The 19,074-nt window shown below is 37.7% G+C and overlaps 1 protein-coding gene across 1 annotated transcript in view; it reads right to left on the reverse strand.

Moving 5' to 3' along the window:
- Positions 1 to 772: 772 nt before the first annotated feature.
- The window catches only part of LOC127437055 (muskelin-like), a 33,373-nt gene continuing 15,071 nt past the window's right edge, over positions 773 to 19,074 (reverse strand). Inside the window, exons 7-18 of the mRNA XM_051691702.1 lie at positions 18,540 to 18,617; positions 18,124 to 18,189; positions 17,479 to 17,591; positions 15,525 to 15,737; positions 14,925 to 15,146; positions 14,431 to 14,560; positions 6,514 to 6,661; positions 5,688 to 5,802; positions 5,030 to 5,169; positions 4,247 to 4,349; positions 3,511 to 3,565; positions 773 to 3,332 (exon numbers count right to left, since the gene is read on the reverse strand). Of these exons, the coding sequence (XP_051547662.1) occupies positions 3,211 to 3,332; positions 3,511 to 3,565; positions 4,247 to 4,349; positions 5,030 to 5,169; positions 5,688 to 5,802; positions 6,514 to 6,661; positions 14,431 to 14,560; positions 14,925 to 15,146; positions 15,525 to 15,737; positions 17,479 to 17,591; positions 18,124 to 18,189; positions 18,540 to 18,617 (1,505 nt within the window). The 3' untranslated portion in view covers positions 773 to 3,210. The remainder of the gene's footprint in view (positions 3,333 to 3,510; positions 3,566 to 4,246; positions 4,350 to 5,029; positions 5,170 to 5,687; positions 5,803 to 6,513; positions 6,662 to 14,430; positions 14,561 to 14,924; positions 15,147 to 15,524; positions 15,738 to 17,478; positions 17,592 to 18,123; positions 18,190 to 18,539; positions 18,618 to 19,074) is intronic.

Raw genomic sequence — 19,074 nt, forward strand, 5'->3', positions numbered from 1 at the left:
TATCCTGGAAGAAAACTTGCTTCCTTCTGCTCTGACAATGTTCCCCAACTTTTTTCCAGCAGGACAATGCTCCATGGCATATAAATGCTCTAAATGGCAACATTTTTATTTGGAATTTGAGAGAAATGTTGTCAGTACACATGGCCCTCAATCAAGTTTCATATTTGGCTCTTTGTAGGAAAATGTTTGGGCACCTCTGGTTTAGTGGGGTTTCATTAAATTATTTTAATGTTGATTTCACCAAAACATTAAATGACTATTGTATTTACATGTATTACACCAATTTTTGATAAGGGATTCACTGCTGCCTCCATTTAGTTGATCTATTTCTACCAAAGTATTTAGGTTGAATTTTTAGCCGTATCCTGTATGTGAAGTCAGTTTGCTGCTGTGTGCAAATGACAGGGGTCTGATACACTGGAAGCCGCATCTCTGTCAGATCAGATGGGAACGGCCATGATTTCTAATACAAATAAAAAAGTTTTTATAATTAAGTTTTTTCATGCAAACTGGACTAGAGTGCATGACATGTCAAGCAGTGTGAAATCCTAGACTAGAAAAGTAAAAGATGATTATAATGGTGGTGACACTTCACCTCATAAATAAACATGCCCACATAAATTAAACTTAATTAAAAACTAAATTAAAAAAATAGATGCTCATGTTCTGTCAATCACCCATTATCACATAAGACACAAAAAGCTTTGATTGGTCTGTATGTTAAAGGAAGATCGACACAATTGTTTTTTTTGTTTGTTTTTTTTAAGAAAACTTGAACAAAATACAATCTTTATTCTTTATGTACATTACATACAATGCAGTTCTTTAATAGTTTCTACACATTCATGAGAGCCACAGTGTAGTGCTGACATCTCACCGTCCACGCTCAAGAGCTGAGGGGACGCACAGAGATGAGAATTTCCAGGAAGGAGGAAAAGAGAACCTGAAATTTCATCTCTGATACTTCAGAAATGTACACCAAAAGCAAGAAAATGTATTTGGCATTGACTGAGAGATAATTCTCTGGTTATAAGTGTAAATCCTCTAGTTTATCCTTGATTTAATTTTTTTCCCATTTCTTCCTGGCATAAAGACAATTCTAACAACTAAAGTCAAAGAAAGCCCTGAAATCCAAATCGTGAACACGCAAATAATTTCCATTCCAGGAAGGAAATCGATCACGATTAATCAAACAAATCACAAATGGGCTAATCATGGAGATGTCACATTTCCACTCTGGTGAGTTCCCAAGGATAGTTCACCCAAAATGAAAACTCACCCTCATGTTGTTCCAAACCCATATGACTTGCTTTCTTCCGTGGAACATAAAAGGTGATGTAAGGCTGAATGTTACCCCGTCATTCACCATTCACTTTCATAGCACTGAAAAAAGCAAGTCATGTGGGTTTAGAACAACATGAGGGGGAGTGAATTATGACAGAACTTTCATATTTGGGTGAGCTAACCCTTTAGGTATATCTATACAGATATACATCTCACTGCACAGAACCAAAACAAAAGCTAATACTGAGTTCAGAGGGACTGAACCATGACACCTAGTGAGGTTGGGAGAACCTCACTAAGCAGAATGAAGCATAGTTCACATTGTTCTTTAAGCCTTTAAAAACTTTTTGCATGGGTTAGGTCAAGTCTAAAGCAAATTTAAAATGAATTACAGGAATATTTTTCCATAAGAATAGGGCAAACACTTCATACTCATTGTGCACAGGGAGAAAAACAAAACTTTTGTCAAACTAATGTGACAAACAAATGCAGCGCAAGTTTTCTGAGCTTCAAAAAAAGATATGCACCGCTCATTTACACACTTAACCACATGGAAGACAACCCTCCAACATGCTTTTGTCTGTCTGTCCAGGATTGTAAACAATCTAAAACTCATACGGAATGAAGGGCACATAAACATCTCAATGAAATTATAATAATAATTAATATTAATAGTAATAAATAGTGAGGGGCAATTCAGTATTCAGTGGTCCAAATAAAGCTCCTTTGAGCTGGTACCAGTAAGTTTCACATTGAAAGCTGAACAGTCTATGTAACATAGCAGTATGGAACCGGACTATATCGAATTTCAGAAAAAAGCAGCCACACGTGGACAAAACCTTTAGCAAACACAATCAGCAATCTACATTGCTAGAGAACTTCAAGAACTCAATGGGATTCATTTACCCACTTCTTCATTTTTTTCCAATTGTGGTAAGGTGGTCAGAGTATCTTTCTAATAGATATAAGTGTAATGATCTGTTATAAAAGTGCTACCAATTTTTGCCTTCCTTTACACACACACACACACACACACACACACACACACACACACACACACACACACACACACACACACAGTGGAAAACATTTCTTGTGCATCTAAATGTGTACACTACACATTTACCTTTAAACATGTTTTTATATTCCTTGCCAGATTTGTGGATGGCAACTTGTAGTTGTGGTGTTCGATGTCTAATCACTATTGAAGAAACAATGATGTCATGACAGCATCCAATAGCAGCACTCAATTTAAAATGGAAGCCAGCATCTAAATCCAGTATTGAGAATGGACATATGCCTAAGAGTGGTTCACATTTGATAAATCAAAAATGTAATCAACTGACTCCATTAACAGCCTCTGGAATCAGAAAACAGACTCTGGGAGGCAGCTCTGATCTTTGCTTCTACCGCCTTGACCAGCTTTACGCACGTATGTTTATCCATAAAAAAGGGATTTAAGAGAGCAAGGTGGAAAGGAACCCCTTTTGATCACAAATTGTTCATAAATCAAATCCACTCCTTTTACAATGTAAACTGTTCAGATTTATGACTTGGATATTTCAACCAAGAGAAATCAAGAGACTATAATCAAGAGAAAAAAACTCAAATGATAAAACTGAAATAGACTTGGAACTAAGCAGATAAAAAAAAAAAAAACTTTGTATTTTGGCAGATATGTAGAATTTCAACTTCTATTCACTGGGACACCACTTTAAAAAAAAAAAAAAACCCTGGCACTTCAGAGTAGAAAAGTATATTTTTGCATTTTAAATATGTATCAGTGATGTTTAAGTGGTCTGTAGAAGTGGAAAAACAGGTGGGCATGGCACACCTCGCATGGAACATGTAGAAAAATAATTCTGGTTTTGGGTGGGAGGAGTCTGAGAGGCTTCAGAGGGTGTGGTTTAATGTGTGTGGGCATGGCTACATGGTGATGAGGTCAACAAGGTTACCCTTGGGCGGGGTCATATTGTCGGGGAAGAAGTTAACAAGCGTGTCAAAGAGCTGTGTGCGCTGGGCGTACGTCTGATCCACGTCTGAAAATCCTATGATTAAGACAAGAAAAAGGGAAAAATCAATATCAAAATAATAATAAACATGTTTGCTCAGAACTCTGTGAACAGAATTGCACACAAGTAGGACATGACTAGAGGGCAATTTCTCCTTTCAAGGAATAATTGCATTCATGTGCATGAATTTAATCTTAGTAGACAGATAGCTTACCTAGAGGAATGAAGTCTGAGCTGGATTTGAACAGAGCAGAGGGCAAGAGCTGGAACTACAGGAAACAGACACAACAAGCAAGCATATTTTATGCAGCTGGTTGTACTGAAGATGAATGTACTTTTTGAATAGTGGTGGGTAATTTTGCTTATCTACCAGCCAATGTGGCGAGCAACTTGTAAGATGTCTCGGATTGAAGAATCAGAAAAAATGTGCTTACAGAAACACATTTGATTTTTTGGTATTCTTTATTTCTTTCTATTATTTTCAAAAAGAAGTAGGACAATAAATACAACAACTATACGAGCAGCCTAAAAAGGGTTTCAAAAAAATAAACACTTCAGTGGACTTTAAAGTTTCCTTTTCCAATCTACGTACAGTGTGAATGCAAGGAGAAATGGGCTCTTTTTTTGGTCGCTTAAAGAGGTCTTTGCATGTTTGTTAAATTTCATTCGAATAGCGAGTAGTTTTTGTATATTTAAATTGGAAATATAAAAAGTGGCTGGTAAAAATGGGCATTAACAAGCCACTCTGGCTGGTGGGCAAAAAGTTAATTTCCAACCGGTCACTCATTGTCAATAAATAGAGATGAAAAGACCTACAAAAACAAACAAACCTGAAAACAACATCATTAGATGTTTGCATTTTTAAACACATTATAGTTTGTATCACAAATCTAATATGAGAATCAACAACAGTTGGGCTTTGAGTATTTCACTGCAAAGAGAGTCCTGACCTCTTTCGTCTCATCAGGATCTGAATGGTCTACGGTAAGAGACAGGTCATTCTGTAGATACTTCAGTGCATTCAGGGGCTCCGTCTGAGCCTTCTCCTCAAACCTGCAAATAATTTTATGTAGTTTCATAACTTGAAAGTTTTTTTTTAGAAACACATTAACTATATGTGGCCACCAGAGGGCACTAAAAGATCAGCAATCAAATGCACCATTGGAAAGCTACAACAGTAATTTAATCACAAGCTGCAGTGCTGCATGATACTGCTGCAATTGCATAACTTTACAGCTGAGCTCTAATAGGTAACACTCAGACAGACACACCACAGTAGCAAGTTTATGTATTCCACACCAGCGCTTTGACGCAAACAATTAAAAACGAAACAGACATTTCTAATGACATTTAGTAAAAAAAAATATATATATCTGTTAGTTGTCTTTGGCTTCAAACAGAGACAGACCAAACTTCTCATATCAGTAAAATTATTCTCAACCACAATTCCCCAATCAAGCTCTGGAACTGAGAGGTTAGAATAAGCCCATTGGACAAAGATGCCTCAGTTTGTTTCTAGAAGGCAGCAGATGTCTTAACCCCACCCCCGCCCTAATCCTAACCATATGGAGCCTGTCAAGCTGAATACTCTGCCAGGAACAATGGATGGCACCTTTCTCCCATCGCGTCAGAATAATGAATAACACCTATCGATCATAGAGTTCAGCTCAAATTTCAATTCAAGCAGATTTTACCAGGTGAAACATTACGAAGGTATGTTCATGCGTTTGTACCTGTATTTGCGAATGAGATATTTGCAGTGTCGAAGCAGATATTCTTTGGAAGGTCGGCAAAGCTTTAGGGACCAGAAATCATCCAATCGCATTTTAGGAGAGCTGGACTTCCCAGGGTTTCCACCGAAAAGGTAATGCACCTGCGTATACCATATCGTCGGATCAAACCACAGCTAAATGCTTTGGTTAATCAGTACAGTAATGAAGGAAATTAGTGTTTATAGTTCAAGCTGTCAAAGTTCTTTAGGTAAGAATTTATTTTGAGATGGCTCAACATTTTGACCATTAATGTTAACATTTTCCACAACAAAAAAAATACATGTCTTTGGAATAATGTGCAATGACGAATGATGCACAATAAGATCAGAAATGTGCATTAACAAAGTAAATAAAATCATAAATGACATTTTGATTTCATGCTGATTTTTTTATTTCATGCTGCTCAGACACAATAGTGGTAGTTTATAAATTGTCCCTTTTTGGGTTCAAACTAAAAATCTTTGGGTTCCAGGTTATCCTGAACCACTAAATAATCCTACCTCACATTTCATAAGTTGAGCATTGTGCACAAGAGTGCGTTGATATAAACATTTAAAACTTTCAATGTATATTTGTGCAAATTTGGTTTTAAAAGTGAATATGGTGAAATCTTTAATACCTTGTGCAATTCATCATAGACTAGCTGGTGTGCAAAACGAGGACATGGTTCTTCTTCCTGCAGGGCCTTAGTGGGGTTTTCTTTCACCGCCTGGTCATTCTTATAAACACAAGACCTGCACACAAACACACAGTGTTAATCTTATATAGTAAATAGTGCATACCGACCTAGCATAGTGCACACACACCTGCCCACACAAATTCCGCCAAACAAACAAATGACGAAACCCGCGCACCGGACCCAAAGGAAACTGACAGTCTGATCTTTCAGAAGCAGTAAACCAACAAGCGTACAAAGAGAAAAAAGTGTTTTTTCCCAGTTTAAATGCAGAAAACATTTAATACACACATACATAAGCAGCTACACCCACATGCAAGCAGAGAACATTCTGTTCCTGTTTGATGGTCACCAACTCCCTTTCTTAAGGTCAGATGGGCCTTTGAAATACTTATTTTACTATGGCTTTTTTCAATATATGTGAATGTGTTTGCGCGTGGAGAACACCATTTACATAACGGATTCTTGTATGATGTACAATTGCAGACATTACACATTCTTCAGTGCACTGAACGGTGAACAAACCCAGCATACAAGCCTCATTCCGCAAGAAGCAAACAGATTTTCTCATCATAAATCGAGAGATTTTCTTTCCCCAGCAGGGTACAGTAATCTAAAACCTCAAGAATTAAGCACTTGAAGCTATGTTATGGATTACTGATGCAGACTGTCCTCTGGGCCACAGTGCAAAAGGCAACTCTAATGCACTTATTAGAATTCAGTGTGCCATGCCATACAGATGGAGAGTGTGTTCGAGAAGTCTACGCACCAGTTGTTGCGTGCAATGTCGTAGATCCAGAATGAGTTGCGTACGTTCTCCTCACGTTTGTCTTTGTCTTTGCTGAGTCCTGATAGAACATGAATCTCGTTCAGCTCCGGGTCAATAGTGGCACGCTGTGTGAACCCCGTCATTGGCACTGAAACACACAAACATACACACAGTTAACCTTAAAAGAATCATATCATGAGAAATTGCATTTAAATAAAAATATCAATAAAAAGTTTATTGTACTATGTAAACATACTGCAACTTTCAAAATTACATTTCCGCCCCAGTCCAAATAGACTATCTATTGAAGGATTAGTTCACCCAAAAATGAAAATTCTCTCGTCATTTACTCATATATATCTCTCATCATTTACTCACAAATATCAGCTCTGTGGGTCCACGGATGGTGGCCAGAACTTTGAAGCTCCAAAAAGCACATAGAGGTAGCATTAAAGTAATCCATAAGACTTCATTGGTTTAATCAGTCATCTGAAGCAATCCAATCGGTTTTGGATGTGAACAGACGAAAATGTAACTCCTTTTTTCATTGTAAATCTTCACAGCATTCTCCTTGGCGATCACGATTTCAAGCTCGATTACACTTCCTATAGTGCCATCTAATGCTCTAAAAGTCTAATCGAGCTTGAAATCATATATGTTCAATTAGCTAATGCATTAACACGACTACCCACATTTTTACATCAACAATGTCCATCAGCCATTTAAAAAAACATTTCAGTCAAAACTACTTACTATTAGGGCTGTCAACCAACTAATCAAATGAATTAGTTTCATGAGTGTGAACGCTATTTTTGCTGGTGTATGTGCAGATGCATCTGATGGACGCTTTTGGACTGCGTCGCTGTGGTTGTGTTTCATTGGTTTTTAGCATCTCTAGACATAAATGTCCAATTTTAGGATGCTGTGTCAAGTTTATTATAGTCTGAAACTTTAAAAAACCTGTCTCGGGGGCCTGGGTAGCTCAGCGAGTATTGACGCTGACTACCAACCCTGGAGTCGTGAGTTCAAATCCAGGGTGTGCTGAGTGACTCCAGCCAAGTCTCCTAAACAACCAAATTGGCCTGGTTGCTAGGGAGGGTAGAGTCACATGGGGTAACCTCCTCGTAGTTGCAATTAGTGGTTCTCGCTCTCAGTAGGGCGTGTGGTAAGCGTGGTTCGCGGAGAACAGCATGAGCCTCCACTGCTGTGAGTCTCCGTGGTGTCATGCACAGCGAGCCACGTGATAAGACGCACGGATTGACTGTCTCAGAAGCGGAGGCAACTTTGACTTGTCCTCTGCCACCCGGATTGAGGTGAGTAATCATGCCACCACAAGGACCTAGTACGGAAGGGATAAAAAAAAAAAAAGAACAAAAAAAAGAACAAAAAGAAAAGAAAAATGGCTAACAAGCGCAAAACAAATAACCCTGAGGAACACCAGACTACTGGCTTGTAAGACTTTCAGCTCAGATACATCAAAAATGAAATCAAATTCTTTGTTAAGTCTGGTTTAATATGAAACATGCTTTTTGAGTTATAGTGCCTTAGGGCTGTTTAATTAGTTTTAGGTTTAATGAAATCACGACATTTGGCATTTTCAGCAGGATTTTACTGATTTTATTGGAAAATTTGCATAACTCTGCACACTTACTAAAAACCTCCAGAATTAAGCACTTGAGATTGCACCATGGATCACAGATTAAGAGTTCCATGTGGGTTCCATAGTGTTTCGTTAAGTGCTTTACCAGTTGAGCTACAGGAGCTAGAAATGTCAAGGTTGTGTGTTAGATTCCCAGACTGATAAAACACATTGAATGCTCTATAAGTCACTCTGAATAAAAACACCTGCCAAATGCATTAATGTAAATTAAGGCATATTCCCTTTCCTCTGATGCAGAGCATATAAAGTGCTCTAGTTCTGTTTCCCACCAGCAAGAGTCCCAATAGAGATGGAGGACACAGACACTTTTCATCATTTAGAAAGAGCTGTTATAAACATTAAGGTCTGCTTGTGAGTATTCAGTTTAAGATCACCGTTTCTTTTCTGGTAAATTGTGTTCTGTTCAGTCTCTTGCTAGCTCTTGTTCTTTTCTGTCATCCCCATTCTCAGCGCACACACTTCCTGTCTCTCTAACGCGATAACAGAGAACACATAGGTCTTTTTATACTCTCTCATTGCATCAAGTCACCCATTGAGATTTTACACTGTCTGTTTATGGAGACAGGAAGTGTGTCACTGGCCTGTGCCTGCACAATGCACAATTTTCTCATGCTTCACAGAGCTCTCACACTCTTTCACCTTCTCACTCCCTCTGTTCTTCTCTGTGAAATTTCTGTTAGATTTAGGATCATTCTCTGTGCTTGGCACTAGAGCCTTTTGACATTTTTTTTTCTTTCTATTTCTGACTCTATACTGTTAATTTTAGGTTTTAGTTTTGTGTGGCAGCAAAAGTTAATGCATTAGCTCAGTGGTTACCAAACTTTTTACAGTGGCGTACCCCTCCAAACATTCAACATCCTTTTGAGTACCCCTTCTCTAACGAATCACAACATTCACATAAGGTATTTTGAAAATATGTATATTAGTGATTGACCGATATGGGTTTTTTAATGGCTGATGCCATTAGCTCCAGAGAGCAGGGTGGCTGATACAATGCTGATATATCACACAACTTAATACAGTAAATAACATAAAATTGTTTAAAAATGAATAAACTTATTTACCACTATATTTACTAAATTTCACACTATACTTTAACTTTGTAAAAAATAATCTTAAAAAATAATATTGTATTTCAAATGGTAGATAACATTTTCTTCTGATTTCTGTTTAGTCATCAAATTTTAGTAATTTGCACATGACATTTTTTTTCCATATTTTAGGAAGAATGAAATAACAGTACACACAGTAGTCCAGCAACCATAGATTGCATGCCCACATTAGCAATCGCATTTTCTCAAAAATTACCAAATCAAACAAATTGTACATACAGTGCATAGTGAATAAGATATTTATTCATAGTGCACTTGAAGCGCTTTTACTTTGAAGTTGCACTCACGCACTCGTACGGATCCAGCATGAGCAGCAATCTCCTGACAGTTTAAACGACCTTGATCACCTATTTGTATTGTCATGGAGTGACTGTCGTGATTTGTGAATCAGAGGAACTTTTGATCCTGATCATGAAGTTTTTTTTATTCTGGCTGATCAGAGGAATATATTAGATACGCGCTCGATGGAAAGAAAACGCTGGATTTTTGTGATGTTCCTAAATAACATCTTTTTAAACATGATATTTGTATATTTGCAGACAGTATATAATATAAGTTTTATTTATATTTGTCTTTTATCATTAGAAAAGTTACAGGGAACTGTTGAGGAGAGACTGTTAGAATATATGCTTCAGAGGAAGATTTATGACCATTCCACAGGATGCTGGATCTGCTGAAGTTGTGTGAGGTTGGTTTATTACATCTGTTTAAACAAGATATGCAGACGGTATATGATATCAGTTCTATTGATATTTGCCTTTTTATAATTAGATAAGACAGTTAAATGTTACAGGGAACTGTTGAGGAAAGAGAGGGAGAATGAAACAGGCGAGCACTTTAACATAATGAGTTCAAACACATCTGCCGCGACTCTGATATGCGGACTGTTAAATGAAACTTTGTTGCACACTGGTCTATTATTGTAGAAACACGATGGCATGCAACAACAAAATGAACCATGACTGGTCGTTTACATGTCTCAGTTGCTTCACATGTGAGCAGATGATTCTCAGAGCCCTCAAGAAACAAATCAGCCGATGCCGATAATTAAAAAATCCTGAATATCGCCCGATTTATCGGCCTCAGCGATATATCGGTCGACCAATAATGTATATTTGTGGTTAGTTCAAGGTGCTTTTTTATGTCACATTTGACACTATAAGCAAGGTTAAGCTCATTTGCTGAAAAAAAAAAAAAAAAAAAAAAAAAAATCATGTAACAAAACAAAAAAATGCAAGTGAACATTACTGCGTGTGAATGTGGAAAAGTATTTGGCTGCACCGGTGCAAGTGACATCTGACACCTGTCACAAAACGTATGAACTTATACCAGCAGAATCAAAGTCCCTATGCATATCACCTTATGTACAAACTACGTTTCAAACTGTTATTAATACAAATAAAGAAATTAATATTGTTGACGACTAACATGTGTTGAAACAGTATACATTTTACTAGCTATCGCTTAGCTACATCACCTTGCAATGTACTGGGCAAAGAAGGATACTTGCATCCCGTATGTTGCGCACTTACAACGCATGAGTAGTTATTTCATTGCATGCTATTTATCTAACCTTTATGACATGACCATTTAGGTGTTTCTACTTGAGGTCGCACAAAATTATTATTTGCCAGTGAGAAATACATGAACTCTGTTTGAATATTATTTTTGACTGGGATGAAATTAAAACAACGGTAAATCTCAGAATTGTTTTTGCGTACCCCCAGGGGTATGCGTACTCCAGTTTGGGAAACAATGCATTAGCTGAATTCATTTAAATTTGTTTGACACGTTGACATTTCTCATGGTCATCTAGCGTTATCGCTATCCAGTGGCGATTTCATGTTTGATGAAGGTGAGTTGTAAAATTGTATAATATGCCTTGCATCAAAAATTGAAATTAATTTGTAGTCATTTTTATTTTATTTTAGGGTCAAGTATTGACGTTTAATTTCAGCAATTTTGGGGTGCTTTATGTGGGTGTGTAGAAATGAAGACCTCTCTACTCAACGCATCCTTCTCCATTAGCATCAGAGGATGTTTTACAAAGTCTTCTTTGTTTTAATTCCTGTTTTCTTGAGTGTGCATTTGTGCGTGTGCATAGCTAGAGTGAGCGATCAATTGAGTGTGTGTTAGGTGAACAAATCACCTCAAGTGTATGGGTGTGGAGTATTTTCTAAGAACTCAGTCAGTTCTCCAGAAATAAATAAAAGTTGTGAGAACTTCACCAAATTGGTATTGTTTTCTGTTGACTTTATGCAACAAAAAAAAAAGAGGGCAGGAATTGTGCAGAGGATTTCTGTTCACATGTTTACCATTGTATTACTGTAAACTCTTACATTAACTTTCAATAGTGGCAAGGAATAATATTGATCATACTTGGGCTCTGTAACTGGGATCACAGTTTGTGCTATGGACAATAAAAAAAGCATATGATACCTCAAATCGTGCAGTTTGTTGAGGAGAGGTGTGCTGTTATTTTTCTAAGCAATCTTTCAATTTCCTTCAGACAGACAATAAAAAAAATGAAAAACAATCTGACAATGAAGAAAGGGCATGATCCATATCTAGGGATCAGAATAACAAAAAGACTTGGGGGTGAGCACTTCTGACTTGGGACAGCAAGCAACCAATTTGCAATCACCTGAAACACCTTAGCAATGCCTTAGCAACTGCATAGCAATGCCCTGGCAACTTCTCACAACACCACTGCATGATTGTGGTGTGTTATGCACAGGAAGAAAATTTAAAAAAGTGTAAATGACTACAGTAGAGCCATCAGTTCTAATGCTACAAATTGCTTTATGCCTGTGTCTACCAGCAAGGACTTTTAATATTTAAAATGTGCATTTATGCAAGTCTTCACAGCAGAACATCATTTCAAATTTGCTGCAGTTTTCACCCATCATTATGACAATCCTCATGAGCAACGTTTATCACTAACAACTTGTACATATGTGAACACCAGTGCTGGAAAGACAGATGATGCCAAACTGATTTAGCTGTTTGAATGGTAGGCTGCGGTAGATCACATGAATGCCGCAGCAGTGACATAATCCCCACCTGATTCCACTCTATTCCTGACTATGATGTCACCTTCATGCTCAACATTCTTCTGCTGTCCTTTTAGGGAGTGTTTTCTCAGGGCATGGCTTTGTACTACGTTTCCATCCAAGGATTTTTTGCGAAATTTTGATGCGCTAAAAATTTAAGCTGATGGAAATGCAAATTATCGCAAAAATTTCACAAGTGTCGACATAACATTTTTCCTTTTAACTCTAGCGCATAAACTCTATGTCGATATATCAAATGTCGCGAAAAACTGGTTTGGAAACACTTTTTGTCGAAAAAATTGGTATTAACGCAAAAATGTAGTGTCACATGACAGAATTAACCCCAATCGTTAGCCTGTGTTAATCATGACGAAAATGTATACATCCTTGAAAGCCAATTTATTGTACGTGATTATGGATTGATCTGAACGGCATAAAGATCCTATCACTGCAAACATGACACTTCCAGGAGTGCCAACAGAAATATCTCGTATGATGCACATCGACAAGTGCACGGAGAACAAATGAATGGCCACTGTTTGTGATTAATTTAATCGTGGTAGACATCTGTTTATTTATTGAAGTTGCTTTTTCACACCAATCAAAATAATAGACGGCAGTCACGGAATTAGCCCACAATACAAAAAACATATAATTTCTGTGCACAAAGATGTTTTAAATTAAAAATAAATACACAATACTAGGAGAAAAGCTTCAGTGTGCTTTTTTGGAACATGAACATATAGCACAATTCTATAAAATTATTGTTTAGCTTTTGAAAAAATGCTGGCAAAATTCCCTTTATTAAATTAAATAAATTACCAAACAAAAAACACATTAAATTAAAAAAATAAATTACCAAACGAAAAACACATTAAATTAAAAAGATAAATTACCAAACGAAAAAATATATATTTTTAGACCTATATATGCCTTTTCTTTACACAAACTTAGATTAGCCGCACCCTGTTCTGTAGACGAATAAAGTCGGCTGAATGACATTTTCTATACTTCAAGACTATAAACTATCAGAACTATTTGTCCAAGGAGTTCACTTTCAGAAAACGAGCTTTTTAACCTTTTAAACTTTTAAATATTTTAAATCGAACCCTCTTTACCCCAGATCGCATTTGCTGAGCTTCTTCAGAAAATGTAAATTGCATTATGATGCTAAAATTAATTTTAGATGACAATTAAATTCAGTTGGTCGTTAAAAGTTGGTGGAGAAATATGCGGGACATAATGCAGTTGTGATGGCAATGCTTTAGATTAGATGATTGTTCAAAATAGCCTATTGAATATCAGGAACATATCATATGTAAACCCTGATATTACACCGCATCAGTTCTTCTTTAATAGCTGTGCACACAGCATATACACATGGATTGATTGTCCTTACACTAAGACTGAAAGTTTCCCCCACATCTTGGTGCAGGTTACCAGCTTGAACAAGGCCGTGATGATTTGTTTTCGGGTCGGAACCGATGGCAACTTGCAATAGGCGCAACATCAGGACCAATATTACAGTCCTATCAGAAGGGCAACTGTTCCCTTTTGATTGCAATTCCTCCTCTTCTGATTGCATTTATTTGTGAAATTAAAATGACAGTAAGCTGGCTAACTTCAATGAATTGTCTCAATACTCTCCCCATTTTACCAAAACTTCGGAGGAAAAAATTAGGGACATCTGGGAGGCGAATTAGCGATAAACACACATTTCTGAATGGAAACGGCTTCAGGGCAGATTTCTTTTGCGATAAACCAAAACTTATGCGACAAAGTGTTTTTTTAAGCATGATGTCATCACGCACACCGTTTCTATCTATAAAAGGCCATTTGAATAGAAACAGGCAGAAGACAGCAAATTTCGCAAAAACATTTTACGCATTTTCACTTTGTCGATAACAAAATAGCGTGAAAAGTGGATGGAAACTAGGCTACTGTCACATGACAACCAACAAAAATTGTGATAAGTAGTAAAAACAATTTTTGTTCCTTTGATTGCAAAAATAAATTCACCACTATCAGATTGGAAACTTCCAAACAGTTTCTAAAATTATGTTTACAAATCTACAGCTTGCTGATGACATACCCATGCCTGAGTCCTTCTTGGTGCCATCTGAGATGATCTCCACATGGTTACCATCAACATCGTAACTGAAGAAATCATTCAAGTAAGTTTTGGACCTCTGACCTCCGAAAACGTACAGGCAACGATTTCTCTGCAAGAGAGAGGGAGAAGAAAAATAATCCCATAAAATTTACAGTCAAGCCCACACACAAATTCAAAATTTTAAACATGTCAGTGTTTCAAGAAAATAAAGTACATTTAGAAACGGGATTTTTTTTTTTTTTTTTTTTTAAAGAAATAAAGAAAACTTTCACTATTTTGACCAGTGGTACCAGACTTTTAGTCTCCATTCAACTTTGTATTCAGATTGCTATGCTGATAACAACTTGTAACGGGATTTGTTTTCATTTTTTTTTTATTAAGAAATAAGGAAAACTTTCACCAGTGGTACCAGACTTTTGGACTCCATGGTAATGAAACGGTGTTCTTTATGGGTCACTACTATAGGGACTTACCGTGTGGAAGAGCATGCAGTGTCCGATGCGTGACTGGATGTCCTCTGGCCCGGCGTTACACGAGTCCTCTCTGAGCAGACTCCAGCTTCCAGCTTGACAGTGATATGCGTAGAGCCCGCTGAACTGAGGTTCAGACGTTCTGCTGTCATCAACACTGCCGTTGCAAGTCAGAATCCGTCCGCCAAAAGTGTATATCATGTGCTTCTCGGAGTCCATGCACATCTGAGTGAAAGGGAAAGACAGACAAACTTTTACCCAACCTGATGCTGAACTTTTACAGGATAGTTCACCCAAAAATGACAATTCTGCCATCATTTATTAACCCTAATGTTGTTCCAAACCCATATGACTTACTTTCTTCTGTAGAATACAAAACGAGGTTAGGCTGAATTAAAGTCTCAGTCACAATTCACTTTTATTGTATGGAAAAAAAGATGCAATGAAAGTAAATGGTGACTGAGACTACCTTACTGCCAAACATCTCCTTTAGTGTTCCATGGAAAAAAGTGTACATTTTTGGGTGAAAATTCTTTAAATATGTGAAAGGGAGACTCCTGCTGGTTTGTATACAAGTTTTGTGTAAGTACGTAAAGAACATACCTGGTGGTCAAACACAAGTTTGGGCCCCCCATCGGCAGACGTGTCCTCACTGAGCAGGGTCCACGTGTTGACGTCAATGTCATAGCAGTAGAAGTCACTCTTCAGGGACTTGCTGTTTCTGACAGAGGAGTCCAGATAACGGCCCAGCGTGTAGATCTGCCTCCGTTGTGAATCGATGCACATCTTGTGGCATGAGCGAGCAGTGGGTCCATTCTAAAAGAAACACAATGCTTAAAGTAATATTATGGTTTCAATACAAGCAAAGCTCAATCGACAGCATTTGTGGTATAATGTTAATTACCACAAAAATTAATTTTGACATTTCTCCTTTTCTTTAAAAAAAAAAAAAAAAAAAAAAAGTTGGTAGGTCCAGTGCGGCCAACAGCTGAGACACTTCCTGAAAGACTTACGTTTCACGTCGTTCTGTTCGTCGCTAACGAGAGGAACATCTGCACCTGGTTTATTGACCACGGCGTGGTTTTGCTCACAGCCATTTCTTTTTACAATTTGAAAGTCGCGTGAACAAATGATATTGCCGTCGCTGTTGCTAACTTTAAAACTAGCGGGTTGATGTCCCGTGTCGCAAATCCAGTGATGCTTGTAGTGACGATTTTCTCTGACCAATCAGTGATCTGCAGGGTTCTGACGTCACATTTAGTATCGGCTCGGCTCGCTTGGAACCTCGACCGAGGTAGTACTAAAAAAAGTATCAGGTACCAGGTACTATCCACAGTGGAAAACCCCTAAAAAACGAGTCGAGTCGAGCTGTACCGTGCAGTTGAAAAACCCCATTAAATCATGATAACACACATAACATCTGTTTATGTCTTGTAGCTATACTTTTGAAAAGTAGTATTTTAAGGTTCAAAAATTGGCCCCCATTCACTTCAATTGTAAATGCCACACTGTAAACCAGATTTTTGCTTTTTTTCTTAAAAGGAAGGGCAAGACAAAATACATTTTTGTGGTAATCAATATTATGCCACAAATGTTGTTGATTGAGTTTAACTTGTATTGAACCCGGAATATTCCTTTAACAACATCACCACCATTATAGTGTAATCCTCTAATGGCACACACACACAGACCGTCTCATGCATACTGCAATTAAGCCTCTCAAAATTGCAAAATCAGAAGCCCCTATCTGGTCAGCTGGCTTTACGGAAGTTAGGCTACACAGGTTTGTGATTAGTCTGCCAGGAAATAAATTGTGTTTACAAGGTACCAGGCTGCTATAATAAAAGCTTCTGAGGAAGAACTAGTCACTGGATTTGCCCAAGTTTGCAAGGTTCTTGGCATTAAATCAATTCAAGATGCTTAATTACTAAGAGGCACTTAGAAGCAAGTAAACTAGATATCCACAACCACAACTACATCTTCTCTGTAGAGTTTTGCAGTGAAAAAAAAAAAAAAAAACTATAAAAAAATCAGACAAAGCCTACACAAATTTTTCCAATAATTTCTGTAGTTCCTGTCTATTATTCTGAGGTCATTGACTTCAAATGTACCCAGCTCTTAAATGTTACATAAATAAAATCAAACTGTGGTTAGTCACTTTACTTGTCAGTGAGAAGGCACCTTCCTGTCTAAGTGAGCAGTTCTTGGCCAAAATAAGATGTAAAGTGCACAAAAATGTATGTTGCTAGTCAAAAGTCTGGCTCTGAGAGATTATCACCACTGTATCCTCTCTCAGCATTATGGCCATCACTGCACATATTTGTCATTACAATCATTGCATTCTCATTCTCATCCACAGACTATTGCAACTATGAATCAACAATCTCCATCTCAGTAATCTAGATGAAAGACTTTGCCTATCAATGAACACAAAGAGCGAAGGAGTATGTGAAACATAATGACACGATGGAAAAATCTAGGGGATTTTTTTTTTGTGCGAGTTATTATCGAGTCATTATCGAAAAATCCCTCTACTGTCTTTCACTTTCTCTTGTACCTCTTTCTCTGTGTCCCTGGAGATACAGGCCCATTGGTTCTCCTTCACACTGTAGGCCCAGAAGTCGGCCAAGTCCTGCGTTCCATCCCAGCCTCCAAACAGATACACGGTTTCTGCCAAACAAGAAAGGTAAACACAAAGAGAAACGGAAAGAAAACGAAAGGGGGAGTGGGTGGGGTGTTTTACGCATTTGTGAGATACTGAATGCGAAACCGAAGGAAAAAGAAAAATAGGAGTATTATGGCATTTTCAAGCTATTATAAAACATTATCAATCTTGAAAAGCAGCTCAACAAAGCCGCAGACTGTGTTGTGAGGTTCAGAGGCCGATGTCGCCATGGTGATAAGCAGAGACAGTTGTTTGAGCATTTGAGCGGCCACTCAGCTGTAGAAGGGGTTACTCGAGGTCATTTTGAGCACAGGGGGCTCCGTCAGGGCTTGGAGATCGATTGTTCCTCTAACCCAGTAAAACAACAAGATCACAGATCCACACATTTCAAACAGCTCTTAATTTACAACTTGGCAAAACACAGGGTTGGCTTGCATTCCACTACATGCAAGCCAGAACAGGCTAAATGATGCTTAGCTGAGCTGATAACTGCCAACTCTAAAACTTCACAAATCATCTGTCAAATGCAAGACTTACCTGTCTGAACATCAATGACCATTTGATGACCTCCTCTCATGCCAGGCCTGTTATCATCACCATCACCTACATCAAAGAGAGAACATAGGAAGTTAATGGAGAGGGGTGTGATGCGACAAGTTTTCAGCACCAAACAATTTGTCTATCCACACTGAATGCGAAACTGCTGTGGGACGTGACACAACCACAGCCATTCAGAAGATATTTTTTATTTAAAATACTGTTTTGAAGAGCAGGATTTTGGATCAATGAGATTTCACAGTGGACAGGGCAACCCAGTCACAGATATAGAAACTAAGAAATCTGCAAGATGTCCTGAGGCTTTATGGCGTTGTATATAGTTAGGACACAGTATTAGATTCAGAGCCAGTGGCTACTGCCGCATGCTTCCTGTATTCTGCAGTCTGCAATCGTACCTTTGTTACATTTGGGGATGATCTGACTCCAACGTGGTTTATAATCCTGTTGGCTGATGTACTGATTAAACAAACCATCTGGAAGAGAAAAGATAATGAGTGATGTTGTGTGTGTTTTAATTTACCAATGCATGCTTCCTGAGAATGAAACAATCCAACAGCACATTAGGATCCTAATTACAGTGTATTTACATTGTAAATACTAAAGAGAATGCATGATAGTTCAGTAACTATCACACAACTTTTATGACACAGGTCACAGCTAGACCCACAATGAATCTAGCAAGTGGAGGGATATTCATAATCTAGAGAGCATTTCACTGATCAAAAATGTGTCTATGCCCATAAGAAATCAAATATGTTTGGTCCATTTTACCATTTTAAATGCATTTGTTTCTTACACCAACCTATCAATTTGCTTCAGAATACATTAATTGATTAACTGAAGTCATGTGGATTACTTTTATGTTGCCTAAATATGCCTTTTGGACTGTCAAACAGCTAGCAGCCTGATGGCACCTATTTACATGCGTTG

Source organism: Myxocyprinus asiaticus, chromosome 47 (assembly GCF_019703515.2).
Source record: "Myxocyprinus asiaticus isolate MX2 ecotype Aquarium Trade chromosome 47, UBuf_Myxa_2, whole genome shotgun sequence".
NCBI classification, from domain to species: domain Eukaryota; kingdom Metazoa; phylum Chordata; class Actinopteri; order Cypriniformes; family Catostomidae; genus Myxocyprinus; species Myxocyprinus asiaticus.